Source organism: Pseudopodoces humilis, chromosome 5, assembly GCF_049639895.1.
Source record: "Pseudopodoces humilis isolate 2021_Gansu_Grassland_sample_001 chromosome 5, ASM4963989v1, whole genome shotgun sequence".
Taxonomy (NCBI): Eukaryota; Metazoa; Chordata; class Aves; order Passeriformes; family Paridae; genus Pseudopodoces; species Pseudopodoces humilis.
In genome coordinates, this window is record NC_142204.1 from 35,746,047 (window position 1) to 35,766,424 (window position 20,378).

General features: G+C 37.1%; 1 protein-coding gene across 9 annotated transcripts in view; it reads right to left on the reverse strand.

The window, feature by feature from the left end:
• The window catches only part of NAV3 (neuron navigator 3), a 508,468-nt gene that overhangs the window by 119,348 nt on the left and 368,742 nt on the right, over window positions 1–20,378 (reverse strand). For 4 of the 9 annotated variants that reach the window (XM_088054865.1, XM_088054867.1, XM_088054866.1 and 1 more), the window contains 4 exons: window positions 19,816–19,884; window positions 16,973–17,112; window positions 8,981–10,019; window positions 1,204–1,319 (listed from right to left, as the gene is read on the reverse strand). In XM_088054865.1, the coding sequence (XP_087910991.1) occupies window positions 1,204–1,319; window positions 8,981–10,019; window positions 16,973–17,112; window positions 19,816–19,884 (1,364 nt within the window). Of the gene's footprint in view, window positions 1–1,203; window positions 1,320–8,980; window positions 10,020–12,212; window positions 12,321–16,972; window positions 17,113–19,815; window positions 19,885–20,378 lie in introns of those variants that run through there. The other 5 variants (XM_088054864.1, XM_088054863.1, XM_014249002.2 and 2 more) reach the window with 3 other exon arrangements.

Genomic DNA, 20,378 nt, shown 5'->3' on the forward strand with positions numbered 1-20,378 from the left:
TTTTATATTTCAACAGGTATACATCACCTGAATATTTCACCATGTTTCAGAGTGACATATTTATCACAGAAGCTGGCTGTGCAAATAACGGATGTTAAAAAACTTCCAGATGGACTGAGACAAACCAGGACAAAACCTTTTTCAGTATGAGTCAGCTAAATGTCAAGACAGTCCCCATAAATCTTGGGCATCTGATTTCCCTTCTGGTGTAAAGATAATTTTAGACTGATGTGTCAAATTAATACTTTAAGTGAGTTATATCCTGTTTGAGAAGAACCACATGACTCATAAATCTGTCTGAATGTTAAAAATTTGTGGTAAAGGGCCAAAACCATAGGTAAAACCAATGAGACAGGATATCACCTTTTATTTTTGTAAAATTGTAAGAATAAGGATGCTAATGAAAAACAAAACAAAGCAATAGCAAAAATAAACCCTGAAACCCCAAGTAACAGCTCTTGCAAAGAGTCCCTTTGGAACAACTTGTACACAACCCTGCAGTGCAATTCAGTCCTGATGAGAAAGTGAGCTGTGGCAAACTTTGCTTTTTGCATCCATAGGCAGAGTCACGGCCACATCCAATGCTGATGTAACTCAGCGTGGTTCTGTTGACTTCAAAGGAATTATTCTAATATGACTGAAATACCCCATCCCTTCATCTTTGTAACCCAGTAAGGACTTTAATCCACATTTACAAGGAATTCCTTGTAACACAACCAGTAGCAGCTTAGCTCTAGCAGCAGCTTATAGGTCAGGTACAATAGTAAGGACTTGCTTGTTTTCTGAATACAGATTCATTTTTAGAAGTAATGTGTATAACATGTAATTTATGTCTCAGTTCTGATGTTATGATTTAATTTGATGTTATTAAATGAGAGTGTTAAACTTTCTGAAGTTTACCTTCCACTGCTCCTCTTGGAACATTCAGTATAATTAAATAAAATAAAAATTTCATGAAACCCTAGATTGTGAAAGCCCAGTTTCTGCAAAATGATGAAGAGGGTATTTGAGCAGAAGGAACTAGTTCAAATAGATAACAGTGGATTTAAAGCACAAAATACGCATCACCTAAATTTTCTCTGTATCTAATACCACCCGTGATTAGAGGTCAGAAGTATTATTTCAACCCATTACAAAGTTCCTGGTAAGAAACAAATGTAAATAAAGAAGTTCACAGTCTTCTCCTGACTTATTGTTACTCACCAGATATCTCCTCTAGGCACTGTTTGGCAGTCTTACTAAACGACAAATCCATTTTAGTAGGACTGGTACAGGAGTCAGTAGGTGGTAAAGAGGTACTGTCATTTTCTGAGAGAGTTCTGAAATCAAGCAAGAAGATTGATTATTATTATTATCTATCATTCATGTACTCATGGAAATAAGTGCTACTTGCAGCTCCATCTAGAATCATATCACTATAGGGTGAAAATATAATTTTTGTGACTTTCTTATTATGGTAGTTTAAGTCAAGCTACACAAATGTACAAGCAACTAGGCTTTCTCTCTCTCTCTTTCTCTCCCTCTCTCTCTGCAGGAACAAGTTACAGTCCATTCTGTGAAATTTGAAGCCATTTTTTTTCCTCATTTTTTTATTGTTTTTTGCAGGATTTTTCAAACAGATCTAATCAGAATTCATTTACATTGGTTAAGTCACATTGCTGCACATACATAAAGGAAATAAAAACTTGTAATTGATGAAATATTAAGTGAGAAAGGCCATGAGGGAAAAAGCTTATGCAAGACTGGATGGAAATTTGGCCCAGATATTTAAATCTATGTGCAGCCTCTTTTGATAAAGTCCCTTATATAACCCTGGGGAATGGGATAATACAAGTTTTTCCATTAACTTTCTAACAAATAGCTCATATTTTCTTTGAGGGTATATTTCTGTAAATATCAATGATAATTATAATGGGAACCCCTCATTGAATACAGTTACTTTCTGTTATATGAAGGTAAATAGCAATAAATACATGAGCACACCGATTATAATAAAAAAATACCTCACACACTTATTGCCTCTTCTTAAGGAACAGCTGTAGAATCTGTTTTACACTGGAACTGCTTAACTATGATGTCACCAAATAGCAACATGTGTACACAGTAAAAGAACACATCTGAAGATAAAATAGCCACTTTATGAAATAAAATTTTAAAAGATCTTCCGTTAGAGCTTAAGTTCTTCCAGCTTTCTTGACATTAATAGCACTCACTCTTCTGATTTATTAAAGGACTGGTGAAATATTTATATCCTGATTTTAAAATGTGACAGTTATAGTTCAATTTTCAAAATTCACCATAAAGTGAATTGTATCATTGGAAACCATAAAGTGTTTCCAATGATCAACTAAACTTAAAAAATAGACATTTAACTGTGTGATGTATCTGTATTTTATAAATAAAACCCATAAAAACAGTGATTTATCTCTCAAAATAATTTTATAGCAACTTATTCTATAAAATAAATTTCCAGTTAATGCTTTCTTTAAATTTACTGAGTGGATTTGTTCAGTAATTCATAACAATAGATGAGGAAACAGGTGTCTGCACAAAGAACAGCACAAGTACAGACATGGTGGAATCCATTGATGAGAATCATTCAACTCAGAAACAGAAAGGTAAATTTTGCCTGAACAGATGCATTGTTTTCTTACCAATTTCTGTACTTTTGAGATGCTGCAAACAGACAACTGCTCTATAAAAACTGTTTCTGGTTCTTGTCTGTCACACACTACTGGAAACACAAGCTCAGCACATGTTGCAAGGTTAACTATGTCCGGCCAACCTTGAATGTAGTTTTTACATTTGATGCTCGAGTGAAGAGCCTCCTAAGTAAAAAATGGAGCTCACTCTATCCCTCTGCAGTGAACAACTCTGAAATTCCACAGTCCTGCTTGCTTTCCCAAAGGGCTTTAAATTGTTAAAATTTTGATTGTCTGAGGAAACAACAGAAGTCTTATGGAGGACTATGGATTTCACAGCAACCTAAGTCCTGCTTACTTGAGAGAAGTGGTTATTTATTGTGGTACAGAAGGGCTAGAAAGCACCAACCTTTGGGCAGCTGCAATGGAGATACTGCAAGGAGGGAACAGGCAACAGGTCTCACAAATAGCTCTCTTTCTACAGGGTCTCCAGGGGGCTGCTGACTGCCAGCACCTACACACCAGTCCTGCCTTTTCATGCACGATGGCCAAGGCCCTGATTTTCTCTGCAGTCAAGCTTAGCTCAGGTGCACTGAGAATGGTGAAAGACTAGACTAGGGGTGAAAGATTTCCAGGCAAAATGATCTATGATTTTGGGGCTCCTGGGGAACAAGGAGGCCTAAGGTACACACTGGGTACCTAAAACTTCAAGTTGCGTTGCTGTGGGCCCATTGTGGGTTGTGATACATTTGTCCAAGAATATAAATGCCTCTTCCAATGGGAAATGAAAATATGAGCTTTGTCTTCTATACTTTTGGCTTTAATGTCTTTCTGTGGGATGTATTAATCCCATGAACGACTCAAGTGATTGCTGCAGGACTGCAGCACAGATTAAGCTCTAAGCAAGTAAACAGCAAATTAAGTGATCTTCTCATTAACCTTGAACACTGGCCTTAATGAATGATCCTCCATCCTCTACCTATTCACAGCCCACTGCCTTAAAAATAATTAAATTCTTGCATCTCTCTTGATATCAAGAAAAGGGAAAAGAATTTCAGTTTAGTCAAAGCCAGCCCAGTGATATTTCTTCCAGTGCTGTGCATCTACAGTGCAGGTTAATTTAGGCAACCTTCATGAAAACAGGATAATCTGTTTCTATTTTAATCATGGCAATCAGAGAATATATTTATCCCCAGCCCACTGAGTTACATGCTACCTATTTGTAAGAGTATCAAACTCAGTTAATGGGACATATCCTTTCAGTCAGATCTGCAGGAGCTTATTCATTCTGATTAAAATGAGCCTGTATGGGGTAATTAGGAACAGAATTTGAAACACTACTTAATAAGTGGTCTCTAACACAGTCAGTCATTTCCTGTCTCTAACGAAATAGCCAGCCTTAGATAAACACAGATAACATCAAAGATTTGTTTGCTTTTTAGATGACATTCCAAAAGATATCAGATGAATATGATGGCATTTTTCCAACATCTCTCTGAGATGCAGCTGTCTTGAATGTGTATCACTGTCAGTGCAGATTGGCAGGACCACGTCTGCAATATGAGCAGTTCCATCACCCATGTTCAAGAATTGTGAGTTAAATTGGGAACAGATGCAAGGAAGGGCTACTGGGATGTTCATGGGGAAGAAGAAACCCTTCTGGGAAAAAACCCCAAACAAACCAACAAAAAAACCAGGCACAAAACCAGGAAGAGTTGATTTGGTTTAGGCTCACAGAAGAGAAGGAAGGGGATGGGATTATTCCCTCATGTATTTAAAAAGTGCAGTCAAAGAGAAGGAAAACACCTTTTTCAGTCAAAGGACAATTAATCAAATATGTGTTTATAATAATTTCTTCAATTATTATGCTTCTTCCCATCTCTTAAACTAATATCTCTACAATGAAAACTTTAATTGCACAATTACTTGAAAATCGGTCATGGAAAAATGGGAGGATTTGTCCAAAGACCATGTATTTGTTACAAGTAAAACTGGGGAGTGGCTATCTTTAGTGCTACCTACGACTGCAAACCTTTGGTAGTGACTGTTGCTTTATTTTTACAGCAGCAGTGTAAATAACAGGAATCAATAAAGCACTGTAGTGTGACTGAGTTCTCACTTTATTTAAGAAAGTGTGTTTAGCAACATAATCTATTATTAACAAACACAATTAACTGAACTAATCTTTTTTTTCTGCAAACTTCGTTTCAACTCCACAATCAATGACACAGAAGTAGCTTCTGGCCATTAAGACTGGACATCAATCAGTAGGGCTTCAAGAAACCCTGCACATGTTATGGTTGCAGGATCCTTGAAGTGTCGCATAATTTTTTCCTTAAGCCTGTATAAAAACATCCTGAATAGACATCTGGAATTGAATTTCACTGAACTTCCAGAGATAAAACCAGATTATATCCTCCTTCCCATCTGTCATTGCTCTGAACATCCTGCTCACCCTTGAAGCTATGGCCTAGTAAAAGAATTGTGTTAATCACCATGGAGTAAAGGAGCTGGGAAGAAACTTTCAGTGACCAGTAACATGTTCATTTATTACACTGGTGTGTTCTTTTTCTGACCTATCTATTGAATACTTTAGTCCCTACAGAATCATAAAGTAATTGAGATCAGAAAGATGTTTTAGGTGCCATCTGGTCCAATGACTTTCTTAAAGAGGGTCTGGTCACATTAAGTTTCTCAAAGCCTTGATTTGTTGGATCCTGGGCATGCCCAAGGACAGAGATTCCATAACTTCACTCCACAGCCTGCACCAAGTGTTTCACCACCCTCAAACTAAAACCATTTTTTAAAAACTTTCAATCAGCACCTCTCCTGCTGTAACTTGCATCTGTTACCTCTTATCCTTTCACCCTGTACTTCAGAGAAGAGTCTGGCAACATCTTCTCTACACCAATATATTAGGTAGCTGAAGTTACCAGTTTCTTACTCTGCAGGGACTAAAGAAGTGCCAAACTGGTATTTGTAGTACAGCATTAAAACAAAGAATATCTCTGCAAGGCTGCAATTCAGCCACTGCCGAAACTTCTTCCAGATGTTGCTATCGTCAAACTAAAACTTAGTTGAAAAAATGTAAATTTAAGCAATGCACACATAGAAGGACAGCTCGGGATGATGAGTAGTCAGCTAATTCTCTGCATCAATTTCAATACTTTCAGTATTTCAGGCAGTAAGCAATTCCTCAGCAACACAAGCCCTGGGATTTGAGAGCTTTAGATTCTCTATCTCTGCCATGGGAAAGAGACCAACTATGCCCCTACAGTGGTTACTGGAGAAGCTAATAAAATAAAGCTGAAGTGCAGTATATGCATCCAGTAACAACCCAATGTTCTCCTACTGCAATTCAGTAGGATTTCTTTTTTTGTCATTAATATACCTGTTTTCCTCCCATTTGCACTGTAGCTTAATAAGTATTAAACTTCTGTGTTACTCTTCTCCATTTGAAATTTAAGCACTACTAGAAAGACAGCTGAATTCTAAGGCCAATTTCAATAGAAGTTTAAGGGACTCGGGAAAATGGCACAATTTCCAGCCTCCTACAATTCTGTTTAAGTAGAAGAATGTGTAATTTTAAGTAGTGATTGGTATACTTTAAACAATTATACAGTCTCTTATACCTTCCTATTGTATCTCTCTTATCAAGCTTTCTGGGAAATAAATTACATCTTCTTCATACAGTCATACATCAGTTGGACCCTGCAGTCAGCTTGAGAGGGGACACATGGGGGCTGTAAATAATATATTCAAAGCCACATTTGAAAATAAATAATCACTTTCTGGTAGAATTGAAGAATTTAAATTATACCCATTTAGATAATTTCAAATGTAACTCTGACTGTTGCTGTTAAATTTTGAAGAGGTTATAATCCCGTATGAATTTCAACGTCAGGTGTTTAAGAGGAATAAAAATATGATGTGGTATCAGATAGGGAAAAGCACCAAGACTGCAAAGTTGAATAGTGCAATATCCCACTTGAGAACCTCCCAGTAAAACAGTATTTTCTATTTGCTGTCCATTAAAAAAATACAGACTTCTTGAAAACATGACTATTAATAGCTATTATAGGTTTGCATTACTTAAGGAAAATACATGTCAGTCTAAAAAACCTCCTTGGAATACCTCCTTTTCCTCACAAATCTACAGTAATATCCTCTTGGTTAACAAAAAATATTTCAATGTGTTCAATATTTTAATTTCATTCCATGTGCAGGTATCAGCAACAAATCAAGAAAGCACTAGCTTACTTATGCTTGTGCTAATGGTCTAAAAAGATGAAACAAGTATATTACAAGATTCTGAGAAAAGCACTGTATTTTTACTACATTTTATTGTCATTTTTTAGAATGACTGAAGTTCAAACTCATAGATCATAGATATTCCTTGTAGCTGGAAAAAAAAACAACCTTGTTAGTCTAAATGGTAATCAATTTTTACTAACTCATATAAAGCTGTTAAAAAGAACACTTGAATCTTCTGTGTATTATTTGTGGTGATTGCTTTGAAAACAATTAAGTTGAAGAACAAAAAATGTAAACATAGTACCCCAGCTCTTGCTTATTTCCACTTACCATATACCTACAGAAATAAATATGCCAACTCTGAAAATTTGAATATTTTATCCTTGGTTGTATTTATATTTTTCTATTAAATCATTGTGTAGTATTACAAAGCCATCGAGATTTTTATGAAATTTAGTTACTGTGTATTTTTTAGTCAGACTCTGCACTCAGTTAGAGAGATACATATTGAAGCAACCTCATCAAAGTCAGTCTTTTACTCTGATTTTAATGCATTTTGAGATCAGACACTGGCTCTAAGAATTGTATTTTCATGTGAGATTTTACTTCAAATACAGTCTCCTTTGCTGTTTGTTTGAAGCAAAGAGACAATTATTAACAAGAAATATTACTGGAAGATGCATACTTCTATCACCCTTTAAAATTCAAAACACATACTGCTTCAGGATGAAGCTTTAAAAAAACCTAAGACATCTCCATCATGCAATGAAATGGCATCAATAAGCAGTAAAATAGCCATTAAGCAGGACATACATCTGAATGCAAAGCACAGCTCCTTTTCCTCTCTCCTTATATATGCACCCCAACACATATGTAAGCTGCCCCATGTACTGCACCACAAATCCTCTGCACCACTGTGGTTATTCCAGATAGTCACATGCATATTAAATGTGTCCAGTGATACATCTAATTGAAACTCAAGAGGCTCCACTGCATATTAGAATAAATATAACCCATCCTGAGCCTTTTCTTCCTTCCATATGATTTTCTGAATTTATCAGTCATCCAGATTGGTTTTGAAGCTATGTTTAGTTGAGTGTAATGATATATATACTTCCTCAGAGTCTACTTCATCACCTCTTTAATCTTTAGCCAAGATTATCCACAATACTAGTCACTAACAAAAACTGGCAGTATATTTTACTTAATAATGTATTTGTCATTTTATCAGATGTTAAATTTACCCACAACTGTAGCTAAGGCCCTCCAACAGCTGACATCTGAAAACATTATTCAAATCAGCCCATCAATCTTTCTACAATCTTCTTCAGTCTTCTGAGCTGTACAACAAATCTCCCAACTTCTCTTCAACTGCTCTATCAGATAGCAACATAAATTCAGAGAAATGCTGGTACATTTAGCTGTTCATTCTTCTTTTCCGGAGCCTTGGACCTCTGAAGAGTTTCTATTGCCTGTAAAAATTAACTGCCTGCAGGGAGTTCATCTACACCTATTTCATGCAGAAAACTAAACAGGAAAAGAACTGCAAACAGCAACCTTTTCTGTCTACACAAACTGTTGAAATATTTTTGAATAAGTTTGTATATGCTTTTTTCTTCAAATATCCACCAGTACTGTTACACATTCTGAAAACATCAGGTGTTTATTTTATGATCTTTTCAAAGAATGGTGAATTCCAAGCAAATATTATCTAATATCAGCAAATAGATTTTGAGGTTCTTAGAATGAAAACAAGAATATTCACACTAGAAACCTGACTCAGCCATGACCTTTCAAAAGCAGCACAGAGAATGTACCACATGATCTGCATTTCTAATCAAAACACCCTGAATGTTAAATGGCAAATATTTGCAGTGGATTGCTTTTGTACAAGGTAAAGACTCAGAGCTCTTGTAAGAAATTGTTCATACAGTAACATTAATTAAAAAATAATATTAGGAAAATATTGGCATGATGCTGTGACAGAACCTGAGGGATAACAGGGTGATCAACCATTACTTTATCCATTTTAGCTCTCTTTCCTAAATGGTAGCACAAACCCCAATTTTCCTCCATGATCTTACCTATAAATGAAAGGAGCTACCGTGGCAGTGTTGGGGTGGCTGTATTGCTGTTGCTGAGGAAGCTGGACTGCACCATTTCCTGTGCCTTGGCCACTGCCTGCAGCCATCGAGGCTGACAGACCAACGGAGGATCCTGGGGTGAGAGCAGCACTTGGTTCCTTCCCTTCAGAAGAAGCAAGACCAGAGGAAGGAGAAGCCTTCTCACTAAGCTGAGATTTTGGTGTTGACTGGGACTGGTTTCCTTTTGTAGTCCTCAGTTTTTCAACCTCCTTACTCCCTGTGCATGTGGAGGAAGTGCTCTGCTTTGCTGTTGGCACCTTGGATCCAGGTTTTGGGATCCCACTAGAAGATGATATTAAACTCTCTTTCTTGGCTGCTGTTGTCTTGCTTCCCTTTGGGATTAAGCTTGCAATTTTTGAGCTCTTCTTTGTAGATGACTCAATGACCTGATCCTTCTCTTCCTTGACTGCTTTCTCAGTGCAAACTTTGTTTTTGTCCCTGTTCTTTTCCTCTTTGTCCTTTGGCTGTAGCAAAGACTTTTTATTGCTGAGATTTTTGCTGCCAGCTTTCGGAGGGGTTAACTTCGGTGATACTTTGGGACTGCTACTTGTGGAGCCGCCGCTGTTCACCCCACCACTTAAGACATCCATTTCACCACACTCTGAAAAGTTGTCATCCTCTCTCCCACTGTCACTGGGTCCCGAGCTCAGTGACAAAGGAGGTCTCAGAGCTGTCCTAGCATTAACCAGCTTGAATTTTTCCAGCATAGATTTTTGTCCAGATGAAGGGGGCTTCACACCTTCAGAAGGGGGTGGCTTGAGCCTGTCTGAAGTTGGAGTAGGGGAGGTTGCGGGACTGGGCTGCTTCACAGACAGCATGGTAGAGGTCGCGCTGTGTTTGACATTCATGGATTTGCTGCGCCAAGGCTTGCTGGCACTTGGAGAGGGTATGGCAGAGACCTGCTGCTGCCCGGTGCTGGTGGGATGCTGCACATTTCCATTCATGCCTGCAGAGGGGTGAGGGCCTTTTGGTGAATCTGCTTAAAAAACACAAAAACCATAGTGGTATAGTTAGTCTCCCATCTCCTGCTTGATGGTGATGTCATACTCCCCTGGCATTTAAAAGACACATGTGAACAAGAATAAACAATTTATACATGCATGGAACATGAAGGAGACTAACAGAATATACCTTTCTTTCCTTCATTATCACAGTGTTTGACACTTCCACAAGTCCAAGAAAACCTCAGAAACACCTCTGCTACAACATTTATTATGAAAATCAAGCCTTCCAAGTTAAGATTTTGTTTTTTAAACTGTAATAAAGAAATTCTTCCAATCACTTGTTCATAACAAAACACTGAAGAAGAAAAACAAGAATTCTACAATTATGGCAGAAAAACAAAACTGGACAAAGAGAGGTTTGATGTTTAGTGAATGAAAATTACGTGCTAGAAAGCTAAGATTTTGGGCAAGAGGAGAAGGACTCAGTAATACTGAAATTAAATAGATAAAATCAATAGTCATAAAAGCAAAAAAGGCTGGGGAAGATACATTTTTTTAGTTTTAAGTACTATTAACAATATTTAGCAGCTCACTTTAGGAACTTATCTCAGTACACTTTCACAGGTAGGAAAATATTTTATCAACAATTTCACCAGTGTCAGTACTTGAAAGTTACAATGATATATCATCTGCATGGATACAGCAATGTTGATAGTTGGTTTTGCTCTGAACTCAGGCAGATACAGAAGGCTCTGGCACTTTACTACATATGCATAATCTAGGAACTTCAGTAGATCTTCAAGAATGAATGAGAATAAGGCTCCTTCTTCAAGAATCAAACTATGCCAATTAATAGCTGTGATTTTCATCATCTAACCTTGTTAACAGAAATAGACCAGTGCATGAAAGGGTTAAGCCCTTCTGTATGAAGTTCAGATTCCCAAGACATATCTGAATATATAAACACCATCACTCTGAAACACCAGAGAAATTAAGTGGTAATGGCAATCAAATCATGTGGTACATAGCTATTTCTGCAGCTGACATACATTTTAGTGGATGTATCTTGCGGTGCCATTCAGTATCGGGACTGTTGGGGAATTAGATGTAAGTTGGTCTATAATATATTGCATTCTCTACTACAAAAAGCACATGAAACACACAGTGCAAATACAGTTTGTGTAATGACAAAAAGAGTGCTCGATGCTTTGCATATACACATAGTGTGTCATACCTTGGGGCCCCCTGTCTGAATAATATCATAGATGAGAATGCTGAGGACAGTTGTCCCTTCAGCACAGCGTATGAAGTTATGCACCATTTTCATTTTTGCAGTCTCAGCCCTAAACCTCAAGTAAAGATGCAACTACCCATCTGGAAGTCTGAAGGCTGCTAATACATTCGGGAAAGGCAGAATTTTGAGAACACTGAAAGTGAAGCTGTTTTTCCTTTAACAAAGGGAATGCAAACATAGCAAAATTTACTGCTCTGAGTAGCATTAAGAAGTTCTAGTTTAAAAATATTTTTAGAAAATCAGAACAAAAGTAACATGACAACATGTAACATTTTTACTTGCTTAATTCTATTAGCAACTAGTTCCATTAAGCCAATCATCTCTACCTTAATAGATGCTAATATAATTCCACTTGCCCAGCACTTTTTTGTGTGCTCTTCAGCCTGATATGCAAATGCCACAGCACTACATGGGTGACAAAGATGATGAAGGGATTGGAGCATCTCTCCTGCGAGATGGAGGGCTCCCATGCTGGGAGAGTTGGGCCTATTCAGCCTCCAGAAGAGGTGACTGAGAAGGGACCTCATCAATGTATACAAGTATCTAGAGGGAGGGTGTCAAGTCAGGCTTTTCTCACTGGTGCCAGCAGTCAAATAAGGGACGGCAGGAAGACCCTGATGCACATAAAGTTCCTCCCGAATATGTGAAGGACTTTGTTACTGTGTAGGTGACTGAGAACTGGAACACATTGCCCAGAGGTCATGAAGTCTCCCTCACTGGAGATACTAAAAAGCCATCTGGATAAACCCATGTTCACTGTGCTGTGAGATGACGCTGCTTAAGCAGGGGGTGGGACCAGATGACCCACTGTGGTCCTTCCAACCTGACACATTCTGTGATTCTGTAAATGAGCTCATTCCACCTTCACAAAAGGTTTCAAGCAGCTCTGACAAGTCCTGTTCCAAGCAAGAAAACATTAACTGGTAAAGCTTACTTCAGAGTATTTTTTGTGACAGGTGAAGTTACAGCATTTTCCTGGGCTCCAGGTTGCACCTTTGGTGGGCAGCTGCATAGCTGATCCCTCAGAAGCAAGGCAGGAATTATGGCTGGGCCCCTGTTCTTGTCTAGTGAGCCTCACATGATATAAGAGAGCCTGGGGCCAAGCACAGCTGTTGGAAATTACTGTAGCCCTCAGGCTTTCTTAATTTATACCAGCAATCAGCCACAGGGCTGATAACTGAAAAGTGCATGTGCACTTGCACACATCTTGCCTTGCACTAAGCTAACCCTAAATACACAGGAGGATTGGGGTATTAAGCTGTAACAATAGCTTTGTAGAAGAACGATTCACCATAAGAGTATGCAAAGCTAATGCATAATACATGTAACAATCTGTGAACAGTGGGATGCCACTACATTCTGTTGTATTACTTATGTTACATATTTATGGCTTCAGGCTATTAGATTTAATAAAAAAAAAAAAAGGACAAAAAAGGTAAAAAAAAAAAGAAAAAGTGTTCTGATTGAAAAGAAGAATGCCTGCCTTGCCATATTTCCAGATGTATAATATTGAACTTATTGAGGGGAAAAATGTAAAAAGAAGTGTATTTACTGTTTCATCAGCATTTTGTTCTGCTACATATACAGCAAAAAAAATTCAGGTTCCTGGACCCACTGGTATTTATTTGAGCTCCCTGTAACAAATTATAAATAGCAACAAAAAATTACAGAGAATTTTAGCTTGTCATTAACCTTCAATTTAAAGGGCATTCTTAATATTTCTGCAAGGAATATGAACTGCATGCTCACCGAAATATTGACAACCTGTCTGTATGTTTAAAAATGTGGAATTAAAAGATCTATTCCCCCTCACCTTCAGCACAAATGCATTACTTGAAGCTGCACACAATTAACTGCTTTCTGTGTGTTCAATTGGGCTTGGCTTTAGCTGCTCATTACATGAAACCTGTCCCCACCTCGTGGTGAGTTTGAGACAGAGTGAACCCAACCTATAAAAAGGATTTATTTCTGTAAACGAAATTTTACAAGTCAGTCTTCTAAGTCAGGTTTAACCTCTAATTCCTGAGATGCATAGTCAGCTTCTGGTGAAAACAGTTTTGCATTCTGCTTGAGAACTCCATGCTTCAGAGCACAACCTCCACTGTAAAAGCACGGCAGGAACACAACACTGTCTGATGTTCAGTGCAAAAAGAGAAATTTCTATCGTAACCCAGCAAGACCAGAACGACTGAATGGACATTTTCAAATCCACTTTTCACAGGCTGTAATAAAGAACATATAAAGAGTTGAGCTTGGGCCCAGTACATAATCTACCTCCTTTGTCTTCTCATCTGTGACCTTTACTGTGTTCTGTGCTGCTGGAGAACAGAACCCCTTACCAACAGCTCCTCCACTGCAGCAAAGTTACTTACAATAATCTAAATATTCTGTAGCAGGTGTCCAGATTATCCATTTTTAGTCAGTCAGAATAAAAAAGGTTAGTAGAGAATGGAAGAGTTGCAAAGGGCCACTATAAAAATGTTTGAAGGAATGGGAGGTCTATCTAGGGAGACTGAAATAATTCAGCTTGCTCAACTCCCCCTTTCTAGCTGTCCATGAGAAAGTAGCTACCCCTTACCAGCACAAGAGAAGAGCACTACCAGGGACAACTGGAAAAATAGTGGCACCAGGAGAAACATACACAAACTAGCAACAGAGGTACATACTGACCAGAGATGAACAATTTGCATCAGCACCATCACAAAATAGAGTTCCAGGGCAGAGTTTCTCAGAGTTTAAACAGGCAAGATAAACAAGTACTGTTTAAACTGAGTTTGGAGGAAACAGAAACACAATCTTTTATCACTGAATAATGTTGAAAAGTTGGAAATACAACTCTATGACATAGAGACTTTCATCAGTGTTCAAATACACTGTTTTTAAGACCTAAGGGGTAAAGATTTGTTTTAAAAATGTGGCATTAATTAAAATATTATTTCTTTGCTGTACTCAAAATGTGCTGGTTTTCCACTTTATTAGCAATCTGAATAATGACTTCATTTAAATAGTTTAATTTTCCTGGTTTTATTTCTATCTTTATGTTATTAAATCAGAAGCAGATAGATCTGTTGCGTCTAAAAGCAGGCATGTTCCTTGAAATTGAAATTTCCTGAAAGAAGAAAATTTCCTGAAAGAATCCTGAAAGCTGCAAAGTCCAGCAAAAAAATAAATAAATTTCAGATTTAACCAGAGTTACACAGTTACCTGTGTCACAAAATGGATCAGGTCTAGTGAAAACTGCTCTGCTTAGTAAAGAGCAAACCTGCATTTTGTCGGGGAGCCAGGTTTCTTACTGAGTTAACTACTCCCTAAGCAACATTCAAAGGAGATCATATCAATGAGAGACTAAATAATGCAACACTAAATAAGAGGCTGATATCACATCTTTTGGATCACCTTCAGGTCTCCTTTAACTCTGTGACTACGTATCCACTCCCCACTGGGACTGAGTGACTGTGTTATGCAGGAAAGGATTACAAGTGATACCTATAACTGGATTTAAAAAAATCCCTGATGCTGTATATATTTTCTGAGGTCTCCTTATTGCACATACAGGAAGGTGAACAGCAGAGAAAAATGTAACAATGGTCTGTCCTTGAAGAGTTGTGATGGTCCCAGTATCTAACAGCTATTTACTTAGCACAAGTCATCTCTTTGTTTTAGAAATTAGGGCATATGCACTGTGCATCTATTCAAAAAAAGCTGGTAAAGTTATCTTGCTCCAAGCATCTGCATCAGAAGCAAAAATTGAAATATAAGGTCTGTTATTGGTGCTGCACTGTAGGGAAATATCAGTTTGTTACTGCATGGTGACACTATTTTTTAAAAAAGACAAATTTTATATTTTTTTATATTGTTACTATTGTAGAGGTTGAAGCTTGATTCTTCAAAACTCTCAGGTTACAGAACATCCTAAAATACTTCTAAAAATATTTAAAAAGTACCTGAAAATCCCATTGTAATATTCAAAAATTAGTCACTATAATAACTAAGTTTAAAATATAGCACAGCACGGTTATTTTTCTCTTTAGGAAAAGTAGAGCACAGTGTACTCAAATACAGGTTCTTCTGTTCTTTTAGGATATTATGAAAGAATATCACTTTGCTATCCTTGTATTCAGAGCAGTCATTTTCTCTAATGAACTTCTGCTTTATACCCTAAAACAAACTTGTATTTATCTTTGTTTGTCATGTAAAATTAATGGTTTTTCATCCATTCTTCTGTTTTGATAGGGAAAAAAACCAACATGGAAACATCTCAAGTAGTCTGTAGATATGCAGCATTACATCTTCTATTTTCTGTTAAATTAATTGATTGACTTTACAAAAAAAGCCACCCCTTATTCTCTTGCAAGTGGTGACTTCACTAAAAAACCTCATCAAGGTTCTCATTCTCTGCTGTAAAGAAATGGAGAAGTAAAGAAATAGATCATGCAAAAAGTCACAGAAATATACAATACAATGCAAGCCTCAGCAATCAAAAGACAGTTTCCAAGTAATGAGCTCAGAATATTATTATCTACATTCATGCCTCACCTTGAATCATTTAACTCTCACATATTTCAGTAGCAAACATGTCAACATTATGATGCAATTCTAAAGCCTAAACTGCTGTACATACCTTCACTCAAGTAGCCACATCTCCTGCTTCATAACTTCACTATCGTATTTGTGAACTATACAGTGTGTGCTCAGCTTTCACTCTGAGCTTTCTCTAGTTTTAGCTTGGATGTCTTGACACAAACAAGTCCTTGATAAAATAAAGCCACTACAGAACTATGTGAAACATTCAATCCTGATAGTAAAAATAAAGAAATAACTATTGAAAGGATGATTTTATATCTTCAGATACAGCTAGGGGCAAAGCATGTTCATCAGAATTTTGTAAAAAAAATCTGGATAGCTGCCTGTTGCCTGGATGAAGAACATTCACTGCATACTTGTTCCTCCCACAGACCCCAAGGATGCGAATGGGTACTATGTATATTGTATCATTTTCAACTGGGTTCTAACCCAGAGATATGAATAAAATGCTGTTCATTACACAAAGGGAAAAAGAAGGGGAGGAAGGGGATGGATTAGTTACACAACTCAGAAAGCTGCATTTTTGCATTATTCTTTTTGAGATAAAGCCTGAAGAGGCACATTTTCCAGGAAAATAGAGTCAGGGTGAGAGAAACAGAAGGACCCAGGGTACTTAGTTCATTGTCGCAAGGCTCCCCAAATCCCTTCAAAATTTCATTTCACTTGCAATCCTTTATTCTGTATTATACACACACTAGGTCAGGTTCTGACAGAATAGATACATGCAACATTCTGATGCAAGTTCATATTCTGATTCTTTTCCATTGGCGGCTAAGATGCCAAGTTCCCCAAAAAATGATGGCAGTATTCCTTTGGGGAAGACTTTTATGTGGAATAAGATTATAGGCATCCAATATGGATTAATTTTTACTTTGTAAAAGTCACCCTGTGATATTTCCATCAAAGATGGATAAAATATAACATCTTGAAAGTTTTTGCATCTGAACTTAAATCCCAACTGAACCACAAGTCCTAATTCAGGTCCCAGTTTCCATCTGTATTCCTTACGAAGTCTAAATACCACATTCACCTCTTTGACCTTGTGGATGGTTTGGGTTTTTTCCTTCTTGTGTGTTATGGAGAGTAAACTCAGTAACCTTAATCCCTTACCTTTTTCATTTCCATTTGCATATTGTGGAGGCTTGTTTTTGTCAATGCTGTTAAAGCTCTGACTTCTCCTATTTAAATTGGAAGCTCCCTGGACTTTGGTACTGCTGCCTGCAGCTGGCACCCTTGAGGGTCCTGGAAGCCTGGAATGGTGAGAAAATAATTGAGAAACCAGTGAGAAATCTGTTCATTTTATGTAATACAACATACAGCGGAGACAGTGTGCAAATACCAGATCACAATTTTAAACCAACTAAACCCAATGAATTCAGGAAGCAACAACAAACAGGAGGATTCAAATTAGTTAGACTCCACAAATGAAAATTAAATCTTATCCCTATGCACACGAAAGGGAAAAAGATGTTTTCTAGAGTCACAAGACATGTAAGAAGATGCTTTGCATTTGCCATTAACATTGCTAAAACAGATTCACGCTGAAAAACATTAAAGTGCAATATCAACCTTTATTAATAGGTCACTTTTGGAGAGGAAATATTAAAGAAATAGATTAGAAAGCACAGCAATACATAGTTGAGAAATATTTTGTGTCTCTATTAATTTTTTCACAGTTGTGTTTAGTATAAAAGATGGCTTTTTAATTATCTTCTTCAATTATTTTTCAGAAGGCTATTTGCTAAAATACTTCCACCTTAGTATTTTAAATGAAAAATACTGAAAATACTTATTTTATCTTATTTTTAGAGGATACAGATGCATTTATACCTTTTAGATAGAAGTATATAAAGTATACAGACTCTACAGTTCATTGCTTAGTATTTGCTGCCACCATCTGAGCCTTACTATGTGGCTATGAGAAGGAAAAGGTAGATTCTTGTTTCTGGCATGTGTGAGCCTGCATCTTTTTAAATTTGTTTTGTGCTCTAAGATTCCTTACTACATGCCTACTTCTAACTTTCTGAAGCACCTTTGTGCACACCCCCACCCCTTTCCAGTTTTATTTCTTAGACAAAATTAATTGCTCAAATCAGTCATAGGCTTTTGCCACAGAAGAGCATCTCTCATCAGTTTCTTGATTATTGGAATGGTTTTAATATTGGCAGTGCAAATTACACCAGAGTTATCAAATTCTGTTAGCTTCACTTTATTATGAAAGAACATTAGAGCATTAGAAGGAAGGAAAAAAGATCACATTACAAAGAAGTACAAAACATTTGATTTTTTCCAAACTTTTTCTGTTTATTTAATACTCTGGCATAACAGAAATGCTCAAATTATTTTATTTTCCTCTGCAAACATATGTAAACAACTCCATATTCTCTTTCTTTACAGTTTAAACCTCAGAGAATGAATGCACTGGTTATTTTCATGGCTCATTCTGGCTGCCAGCCTGCCCTGCTAGTCTCTGTGCTGAGCCCAGAGCAGACTGTCTCTGCTCTGCAGCTGTATGCATGCTAACCCTTACCGTGACCCGTAAATTCGAGTGATCTTCTGTTCCCTGAAGAATGCACTAAAACAAACTTAAAAATCCATTTGCTCCTTCTCATTACCCTAATTTGACAGGCAGTAAGAGCCCTGAGACCGTTTGTCAAAGGTAATGACAAAAGCAATGAAAAGGCATGTGCAACACTAGAAACTCATCTGTTCTGTTAAAATACAAAATAGTTCTGCATATATTCTGTATGCCAGAATTCAAGAACTTGCCACAGTAAGCACATTATACATGAGGTCATTTTCTCTACACACTTTCCAGTTTACCTCATTTGCTGACTTTCTTGATTGAATTCAGGTTTTAAATTGCTCTTGCAGAATCATGTTAAGCAGCTAAGGAAATGCAAAGAGTATAACAAATAAGGGACAAGTCACATACCTCTGAACAGGCTTCGGAAACACTGCCACAGATTTAAAGTATTAGACAATAAGACTGTTAACTTTGACATGTTGAATGTGGACAAGACAGGAGCATCAGCAATAAGGAAAACAAAGACCTATAAATGCAGGTGCAAAGCAACTGGACCATGGTATAGCTCATTTCAAGCTATCACCAACTCACATTGTGTTAGTGTTCTATACTGCAAAACGCAATCTTTATTGTAGATTATGCAATTTAGAGTTCATTGGTTTCACCAATGAACTGTACAGCAACAGTATAATTAATGAACACTTTAATTATCCACCTCCCCCTCCAAAGGAAAAAAAGAAAAAGAAAGCTAGAAAAAAGAGTAAGCTTTAGACCTCAGCTTCTTTCTTCTACAATCTGGCTTGTAGATTTTAGTGCTCATGGAAATGACAGACTAAAAGTACTGACAAAATCTGAAACAAGTCAGCTCCTACACACAGCTCTGTCAAATTCGCTGCCAAAACAAAGCCTCTCATTCATTGGCATAGTGTGCAGGCTACTCTTGATGGAGCAGAAATCTTGGAAGTCATTCTTTATTTCTGCTCTATTTTGCTTCTGTGTAAACTTGACTCTGTGAACTCAAACTTTCAGGTGGGTTTGCTATATATGCAAAACATCTAGTGGGAACTGGAGTGGACTCCCAAACTTCTTTTCACTCATGACTAAAGTCAGGAATTGAGCCAGAAAGAACAGAGCACTAAAATCACCAACTAATCCTTCACATCCAATATTTTACATGCAGAATACAAAGATGCAGGATACAGAACAACCAGAAATACTGCTAATATATAGTACAAATCAGCCAATTGGCCAAAAGCCAATTAATACAAGGCTTTTCTGTGGCAAAGCTCATCATTCCAAAGCTTGCACACGTAACAAAAATTACACATTTTTTAGTGTCTGCTTAAGTCAAAAAGATAAAATATCAATGGGCAAATACTTGCTTGAGTATCACTAACAAGCAATAAATTAGAGATATTTAACTGACCTAGAGGCCTTTTTTTGACTGGTTGCAATTCCACTGTGATTAGACTGAGTTGCATATCTGGCTGTGAGACTGTATGAGAAGAAACAGAGAAATTGAATTAAAGAATTTCTTTGAATATGTATAGAAAGAACACACTTACCAGCAAACAATGAGTTAAAGAATGCAAATTGAACATGGATAGAAAATACAAATTAACTGGCAACAATATGAAACAATGTAAACATGCAGGTTTTTATGAGATGCAATGAACAGGTTATGAAATAATGGGTATTGTTATAAGAAGTCTCATTTGCTAGAAATTATCTTATGAATAGAAAAAGTGGGGAAATTTCCACAGTGACTGAATTCCTGAAGTATAGCTCAATTCACACAGAATGTGAACCTTAAAACATTGTGGCCTTTCTTTTTTTTTTTTTCCCATGAAAAGCACTAGGCACAAATACACTCCTACTGGTCTCTCCAGCAACCTGACTGGATTCACAGCAGGGCTGTTAGAAACAGATTTGCTATACCAAATCCAATGTGAACTCAGAAATCCCACTAAAGCAAGTGACCCTCCTGAC